The following is an 8,367-nucleotide window of genomic DNA, read 5'->3' as shown; positions in this document are numbered from 1 at the left end:
CAATGAACACTTTTCAGGGTCATACTCAGGGACACAAGGAACATTCCCTTCCTGATGGCACGAATGCTACCATATCCAGTGGGCACGGCTCCAATCTTACTCACTCTTAGGGAAGTCTGCCTCCAAGTCTTGCCCAGGCTCATCCAAGACATTGGCCATCTTGACTGCCATGGCCAGGACATCATCTCGAGCAGGCCCAAACAGGTCACAGTCTTCCAGGAGTCCCTCTGCACTCTGGTTGCTCACAAGATCTGGGAAGCAGAGAAGTTGGCTCAGTGGCTACAGGCTCCTGCTAGCACCCTCACAAGCTTTCAGGGGCTGATTCCAACTATCCTCCCATTCTACTAGGCACCAAGATCATCAATAGCTCCCCCTCGGGCAGAGACACACTGGTAGCACCCTGTCTCCCTCATCGCCACCATCTATGGCATACCACAAAGGTCAGATGAGGCCTTGTCTAACTCCTCAGCCTCTGCAATCATTTCTGCCATAGCCAGGATGTCGGCCTCCAAGGGGTTGGAAGGGATCTTCACCTTCAGCTCCTCAATGGTCTCTACAATCTTGTCTGTGCTCTCCAAGGTAGTGGGCAAGAACATGGGCACAGGCACCTGGAGGCACGAATCCCAACTAAATGCCAAGAACCACACCAGCAGTTGGGGGGAAGAGGGGGACAGATGATGAGAATGAAGGGGGACAGTTGATGAGAGTAAGGGGAAAGGGTGGATCTCAAACCTGGAAGGGGAAAGGAGGACCCAGCCAGGAAGGGCAGGGAAACTTACCGGGATAGGCATCGAGAAAGGCACCGGGACTTTCTGGCAGTACAGATGCATAGGCACTGGCACGAAGATGGGCACTGGGATGGGCAGCACAATCACCTGTGGCTTCCACTCTTCTGTGGATGAGAAAGGGATCTTCTCAGAGACCCTGCTGGACTGATGACATCGGACCCGCCAAAAGCTCTAACGTGCTCAGTGTCACAAAACTGCCCTTGAAGCAATGGCTGAAAGACACCTCTACGATTCTAGGACAACCATATGCATGAGGCTTCAGCTACCTAAGGAATCCCCTTGTCCAGCTCACGGACATAGGGCTGGCAGGCCTAGGACTCTGGAATACAGCCTGTGGCATCGAGGTACCCTGGCTCACCTGTCTGACTCCCTTTGGACTTCATCTCCACCTTGCAGGAGCCGCCCCGATTCTGCATCAGCGGCTTACACATGGCAGCCTTGTTTTTGCGGGGTGTTGCTGGGGGCGGCGGGGGTGGAGGAGGGGTGGGAGCAGTGGGAGCTGATCGGGTCTTCACAGGGATCTGCAAAGAAAAAGGAACATTTGTGCCGCCAACTGCCGTACCCTCCTCTGAAATTATCCTCCCCCTTGGCTTTTGCCCCGACCTTGCCCAAATTCCCATTTTCCTCTGGGGTCCTCACTGTGTTGCTGTTCTCCACTTTGGTTTGAGAGGGTGTCTGGGGTTTTGACTCGGGAGACTGACCTGTAGATCAAAACAAATGAATGCTCTCATCCAAGGGACTAGCTCTCCATTTTCCTTACCCCTGTTCCAGGAGAGCTTCATTAACAGGTACACCAAATACAGATGGGAAGTTCTAGGATTTGCCCCCCTTGCCATCCCAGATCTAGTCTCCTCTGTGCCCCAGCAATAGTAGCCTAAAAGACTCTTTGCTCCTTGAGAATGAAACATTACATTTTCCCCAAAAACCCACAATTGAGACCTTCCATTTAGATAGCCTGGGTATCCCTGGAGTTGTGCAGGGGCAGGGGTAACATTCTAGAAACAGCAGTCTTCAGTCTCACTAAAGGTAGAGCTTATGCTGAGATTTCCTTATCTCAGAAAAGTAACCATAACCCCTATATGCCCCATCCTATCAGGATAGGCACCCACTCCCTAATAATATACATTTCATAAACAATCAGTAGACGATAACTCCAAGAAGTTTTAAATAAGACTTCCCCTTCCGAACCTGCAGGGTCCGGAAGCTAAAAGAGAATACAGTTCACAGTACTAGCACCCTATCTGGCCAGGGATGAGGTGAACGCAAGAGGAAGGAGAAAGGGGCTAGGCTTAGGATTAGGAGAGTCCAGGCCCCTCTAACAGAGTGTACCCCCTGCCTGGTACTCACTGTTCAGGAGGCTCTCGGGCCCACTCTGGGTATCCAGGTTGGGTTGGTTCTGCTGGCTATAGAAGCGCAGAAGACACTGCTGGTTGCAGAAATGACGGATCTGCCCACGCCAGTGGATGGTCTCCAGCAGCTTCCCCTGGCGCTTACAGGCATGGCACCGGGCAGCCTGAGGACGTCAAAAGGATGGTCAGACCTGCCTCCCTAAAATGCGTTGGGCCCTATCTTTCCCCTGGGATAAGCCATGCTCCTCCGCTTGGAGATCGGGCCGGCTTAGAGATGGAAGGCTGGCTGCCCTGCCTGGAGATCTGTCCACACCCCGAGCTTAGTACCACAGCCTGTTCTCCCCGCCGCCCTCTTTCCCGCCTCGCTCACGTGCTGACTCTCCTTACCTTGCAGTACCACAGCAGCTACTTGCTCTTACAGTCCTCACTGCAGAAGTCCCAGGTGCTGCCATCCAGTTGCTCAGTGACTCCGCGCTGGCAAGTCTGGGAGCAGTAAGTACAAGTGATACAGCACAAGCCCAGCTTCTTAGTGAAGTCCTGTTTGTACAGCAGCACACAGCCTGGAAAAAGAGGAAGAGGAAAGAAAGTTCAGAGATACAGGTACCCAAGGGCAAGTGACCCAACCTTTTTAAGGTGCTACACCTGAAACCTCTCTCTAAGCAGCCCCTTGTGCCCAAAGCTTTAGGGGAGATGGGGGTAGAGCATCCTGGGCGGAAGGCCCTGCCTCATGGACCACTTTCCCAGCCTCCCTCCCTTCTCCTCCATTCTCCCTGGTTGGGAGTTACGTGTCTTCTGCCCTTCCCCATCTCCTTACCTTCGCTGCAGAAGCTCTTCTCCACTCCGCTGAATCGGAGTTTCTCATGCAAGAGTTTCTCCTGCCGACAGTGCTCACACTGGGACACCACACCCCGAAGCCGCTTGAAGTCCTCACAGCAATCACGGCAGCAGAACTGGAACACTTGGTCCTGAGGTGGGGGCACAGGGCAGGGAGGATAAGCTGTAACATCTGGCCTCAGCAGGGGCCAAGTGGTAGGACCCCTTCAGACAGTCTGGTCATGTGGCAAGATGTGGGTGGGGGTGGGGCTCTTACCTGCCAGTCCAAGACCTCAGGCTTGCCACTGAAGAGGCTGTGGCAGTAGTGACAGCTCAGGTGAATGCCCCCTTCGGGGCTTGTGCGCTGGAGGGAAGGAAGACAAGTAAGGGAGGGGCAAGATGTGTGCAGCGGTGGGGAAGGGGAGTCAGGCTTGTTCTTTGCTCTGCCCAGGCCTGCCTACCCCAATTCTCCGACCCTCTTTATGTTACCACACCCTTCTATCCCTGGTCCAGGGCCTGGAGTACCTGGAACTTGGTCCAGCAGCTGGGGCTGCAGAACTGGTAGACTGTGCGGTCAACCTTGTTGTAGTAACAGGGGTCAGAGAGGCTGCGGCGGCAGAAGCTGCAGGGTCGGGGAGGGCCTGGGGCATAGAGAGAGAGAGAGAGAGAGGGGAAAAGAAAAAGAGAGAGGGAGAGAGAGAGCACACAGAAGGTGTAAGGCAGTGCAAGAGACGAACAGAAATTCCACGGGGAGATGTGGTTGGGGCTAAGGTCGGGCAGCAGGGATTACTCTGGAAGAGGGGAGTATGGGAGGAGAGAGAAGGCCAGCAGGGGACTCAGAGAAGAGGGCTTTGCACCTACCAGTGAGCCCTGCCTGCTTCACTTTGTAAGAAGTGGTACAGCACAGGGAACAGAACAAGCTGGTCTTGCCATTACGATCCACATGTGATAGCATCTCAAAGTTCTTACACAGGGTCTTGCACCAGACACATGGGTACACACGTGTGTTTTTCTGTGAGGATGGGGAAGGAGAGGCTGAGGCTGGATTTGTCCCTTCACTTTTATTTTTTAAATGTTTTAAACATGAAATATTTCAGGCATACAAAAAAAGTATAGATGATGATGTAACAAAGACCTGTGTATCCACCAGCCAGCTTCAAAAATAAAACATAACAGATACAATTGAAACCCCCTTTATTTGTTTTATTTCTCCCAGTCCTTGACCTGTCAGCCACCTTTATTTATCACCCAAGAACCACACCCCCTTCCACAGCCCTCTAATGCACTACTCCCTCGGCCCCACCTTCTTATACGCCCCCAAGCAGGTTGTGTTGCAGAACCGCTTTTGTTGGCCCTCGTGGAAGAGGAGCTCAGGGCCAGGGCTCCCGGTCTTGGTGTAGATGTAAGCCCCACACTGGTCACAACAGTTGGTTTTCAGTCCCTTGTTGGCCCGGAATTTGGAGAAGCAAGAATCGCTGCAGAGCCGGTGCACCACGCTGCCATTGCTGACCTCATGCAGGACCTGCCACACACACACACACCCTGAGCTAGGGCCTGGCCACCACCGCCCACCCCAATGCAAGGTCAGCCCCCCACCTCACCCTAGACCTTCACAGCAGACAGTGGGCCCAGGGACCCCCCAACCTGCGCCGCAGGCTGCCGACTTGATGGTGAGGTCCTGGGAGGTAAGGAAGGCCAGCTGTGCGCATCCTGGAGAAGCTCTGTCCTTGAATACGCTCCCTCATGATGGCTGCCTTTCCTCCCCACTCCCCTTTCCACAGGGCCTGGCCCCTGCAGCCCCAGGATGGGAGGGGCAGGTCAGGGCTGTCCAGGCTCTGTAAATCAGCCCCCACCGAGTGTCCTCACCTCTCCAGTCTTCTGGCATATGCTGCAGCGAGTGGCATCGGCGGGATCCCCAGACTGGGGGATCGGGCGCTGCTGCTGGGCCTCATACAGGGAGAGACAGACGGACGTGCAGAACTCATGGAAGGAGCCTCCAGAACCAGTCTGCGCCACAACTGAGTCCTTGGTGTTCCAGATCTCCCTAGAGGTGGGAACAGGTTTGAATACTCACTCAAGACCACCCTCTCATTTCCTCAGCTTCCGCCCCTCGTCCAGGATCAATGACCACAGAGCCAAATACTCTGACTCCCTCCCTACATCGCTCTCTCGCCCAGCTCCATCCTGCTAGGTTCTTACCAACAGTCTGTCTTACTCATACTCCTGCCCAGATCCCTGCCTTCTGCACAGCCCCCAAGACCCTCACGCACTTCTTGCAGAAGGTACAGGTCTTTTTGCCCGAGGGCTTCTTGGAGAAAGTGGTGAGGCAGGATGACGAGCAGAAGAGCTGAGGCAGCCCCTTGCGCTGATAGGCAGTCTGCCCCTTCTGCAGTGGTGTCCGGCAATGTGCACAAGTCATCTTGGTGCCCACTGCAGAGCGCCCGGCCCTTTGTGACACACTTGAGCGTAGGGACATGCGAGGAGAGCGCCGGGGCCGGAATGGCACAAAGTCCTCATCATTGGGGTCATCTACCATGGCATCAGAATCCTCATCTGACACTGGAACTGAGAAAGTAGGGGGGTGGACATGAGAAAGGTCACCAAACCAGGTCTCCAACCATCCCCTGACCAACAGTTCAGTCCCTCTCCTGGGATCTCTGTTGTTTTGGCCTTTACACCCTGGCCCTCGTTACATTAGTATCTTAAGACCTTGGTGTCTCTCTCCCTTGGTTACTCTGTAACCTACCAGGGAGGGAAAGGGAGAGGCTCTAAATGAGAAGATTTGGAGACAGAGATGGCATAGCTGAAACAGGAAACTCACCATTCTCACTGCTCTTGTTTTCAATTTCCCCCACTGCCCCTGGTTCCCATGCCAACCCATAGCGGAGACAGGCACTTCACACGCTGCATGGAGCAGGACTACAGGAGCTTCTTAGAAGATCCATGCCCTGCCGCGTGCCACTTTCGGATCTTTTCCACACCCAGAACTCCCAGGTCACACTTCCTCAAATCCTACTTACTGCTCTCAGTGGAATCTACAACCTCAGGTTTTGGAGGTTCTGCTCTCCTAACGCGTTCGCTTCTCTTCTGTACCTTGGAAAGATGGGAGGGGAGGAAAACTGACACCCTGGCCAGGCTAACACTAGTACAGGGTTTGGGGGGGGGGGGATAGAAGATGGGAGGGGGAAGGGAGAGTGGGGACCCTGGGCCCAGCCCTTAGGAGGAGGGAAGAAAAGGAGGCTGGATTTTCTCCCCAGCAAGCAGTAGACACTAGTGCTCCCTCCCTCCTCCTAACTCTCCTTATACACACTCTCTACAGAACAACATCTGGGAGGGAAAATGAAGGGTCTGTCCTTCCCAGAGCTAAGGGGGAACCAGACTCCTTCCAATCCCCTCCCCCTCACCCGTTCAGGCGGCTTCTCACTCGCCTTCGCAGTCAGGCCATCTCCTGCAAAGGAAGCAGAAGGCAGCCTAAATGTTGAGCCTGCCCTCACCACCCCCTCCCCGGCCCAACCCCCACCTCCATTCCTGGGGAAGAACTTACTCAAAACTGAAAGGGAAAACTCGAGTGCCTGTGGCTTCTTGGGGCCCCTCTCAGGGTTACCTCAGGCTCTGTACTAAGGTGGGGGGGGGAGGTGCACGTGCAGCTATTCCATGAAAATAAAATCTATCCTTCCCACCAGCTTTCTGTCCCAATCCTTGGGGGTTAAGGAAACACAGGTAATATACCTTTCATTCAGAATTTATATTTTACCAATGAAAAACACACACAACCACCCAAAGGTAGCAAAGGGAAAAGGAAGCATCAATATATGGGTAGCTTCCCCTGGATTCAGGTGGTTATATAAGCCCTAAGACCCTCGTCACAGCCTGATAGAGGCACACCACTAGGCAGAAGAGGGGAGAAACTAGAGCCTCTCAAGTCAAGGTTGTCCCTCCCCTATCAGAGACTCAATCCTAGACCCTGCATTTCTACTGCTCTGCTGAAATCCTTATGCTGTTAGGGGCTCCAGAACCTAGTTACCATTCATCAAACCCAGAAATCCCACTCCCACCTAGAACCAAAAAGCTGTAAAGGTCTTAGAACCAAGAAGCCTGGTGTACTCCTCCAAATCCTGAAGGAAGGACTCTGGCACCAAAAGCCCACTGGGGCAGGAAAAAGGGAACCCTTCCCACCAAATCCACTCCTCCCAACCTACGCTCCCTGAAACCTGACCTCATTCCTCCCCCACAGCCTGTGCCCACCCCTACTTTCCTTAACCTTCCTCTACACACTACCCCACTCCTCCCTCGTAAACCCCAAGTCCTTCCCCACGCACATCCCTACACTTATCTCCCCCCCCCCCCCCCCCCCCCCCCCCCCCCCAGCACCTAGCCCCCCCCCCCTACCCCCACCCCCTCCCAGCCCTGATTCTCCAGATAATTAGGCAACCTACCTGGCAAGGAAGGATGTGCAGGGGGGCTAGAGCCCCCAGGTTTGGTCTGAGAACTGTTGATTCCATCCCCCAGAGTCTCTCCCACTGAAGGGCTAGGGGGGGCATTTGGGCTCTGTGGCTGCCCTTGGGGAAGCTCCTCCTCCTGCCCAGGGGAGCCCCTTCTCGCAGTAGCTATGGAGGTGGTCTCTTCCTCTTCAATATGTGGGGACTGCAGGGTTATTGGAGAATCTGGAGCCAAAGGCTCTAGTAGCCCCTCGGGTGAACAGGAATTTGCCCCAGCCCCCGGATCAGGTGGTACCACCTCAGGGGTCTGGCCCCCTGGTCCAGGCTCTAGGGTCTGATCCCCCGCATCCCATGCCAGGGTTCCCTCAGGACCATGGTCCACCTCGGGGGGAGAGGGGGCTTTATAGAGCAGCCCCCCCAGCCCCAGCAACTCAGTGGCTCCATCCAGGACTCCAGGGTCTTTTTCCAGGCCAGCAGGGGTATCAAGCAGGTCCAGGGCTCCTGAGGATGGAGAAGGGCCAGGGGGGGCCCATCCTCGAGTTGGGGCAGTCTGGGATTCCAGCAGATCCTCTCCAAATTCCATGTCTACTGGTAGGTCTCCAGCCAGGGGCTTCTCTGGCAGGGTCAATGGGTCAAATGGACTGGGGAAATCACTGGGGTCCATGAGTATGGCTGGATATGTACTGCAGATTAGGAGGAGAAGAGGAGGCAGTAGAGGTGGTCTTAGCCAGAATTCCTTCTTACATGGGCTCTGAGACACACCCCATCATCCACTTGGATTTCTCATGAACAGCCCCCACCACCACAATCTACAAGCATTTCCGAAGGCTTTAGTCCTAATGACCACTCCCCCCAATACAGCGCCCCCAGTGGGGAGAGGCGTTCCCCGCCCTGGCCCTGTGCCCACACTGGCCAGGCAGTCGGTCGTTCCACCCGCCCACCCCCCTACTCGACTGCAACTCCCATTCCCTTCCCCCC

General features: G+C 54.9%; 1 protein-coding gene across 2 annotated transcripts; it reads right to left on the bottom strand.

Annotated features, from left to right (window-relative positions):
- Positions 1-102: 102 nt before the first annotated feature.
- On the bottom strand, positions 103-8,072 carry ZMYM3 (zinc finger MYM-type containing 3). 2 transcript variants are annotated; one of them, XM_026450098.1, is made up of 17 exons: positions 7,387-8,072; positions 6,355-6,398; positions 5,971-6,043; positions 5,221-5,515; positions 4,817-4,994; positions 4,254-4,472; positions 3,812-3,962; positions 3,476-3,591; positions 3,228-3,314; positions 2,952-3,102; positions 2,525-2,697; positions 2,136-2,301; positions 1,392-1,489; positions 1,147-1,309; positions 780-892; positions 434-608; positions 103-251 (listed from the first exon to the last, which is right to left on the bottom strand). In XM_026450098.1, exons 1-11 carry the CDS (start codon positions 8,051-8,053, stop codon positions 2,543-2,545), a joined length of 2,136 nt encoding a protein of 711 aa, XP_026305883.1. In that variant the 5' UTR covers positions 8,054-8,072; the 3' UTR covers positions 103-251; positions 434-608; positions 780-892; positions 1,147-1,309; positions 1,392-1,489; positions 2,136-2,301; positions 2,525-2,542. The 2 variants fall into 2 exon arrangements, with proteins under 2 accessions (XP_026305883.1, XP_023056241.1); XM_023200473.1 differs by lacking the exons at positions 103-251; positions 434-608; positions 780-892; ... (6 more) ...; positions 3,476-3,591; positions 3,812-3,962 and having other exon boundaries at positions 3,997-4,472; positions 5,971-6,037.
- Positions 8,073-8,367: the final 295 nt, after the last annotated feature.

This window comes from Piliocolobus tephrosceles, unplaced genomic scaffold, assembly GCF_002776525.5.
Source record: "Piliocolobus tephrosceles isolate RC106 unplaced genomic scaffold, ASM277652v3 unscaffolded_12646, whole genome shotgun sequence".
Classification (NCBI taxonomy): Eukaryota; Metazoa; Chordata; class Mammalia; order Primates; family Cercopithecidae; genus Piliocolobus; species Piliocolobus tephrosceles.
The sequence above is the reverse complement of the archived record's forward strand: the minus strand, read 5'-3'. Positions and strand labels throughout refer to the sequence as shown.

Excerpts from the sequence above, each read along its gene's own strand:
- ZMYM3 (XM_026450098.1), bottom strand. The coding sequence starts at position 8,053 with ATGGACCCCAGTGATTTCCCCAGTCCATTTGACCCATTGACCCTGCCA. Across the intron at positions 4,473-4,816 it reads TATGCCAGAAGACTGGAGAG|GTCCTGCATGAGGTCAGCAA; the intron begins GTGAGGACACTC and ends TGTGTGTGGCAG. Across the intron at positions 3,103-3,227 it reads CTGAGGTCTTGGACTGGCAG|GACCAAGTGTTCCAGTTCTG; the intron begins GTAAGAGCCCCA and ends CCCCCACCTCAG.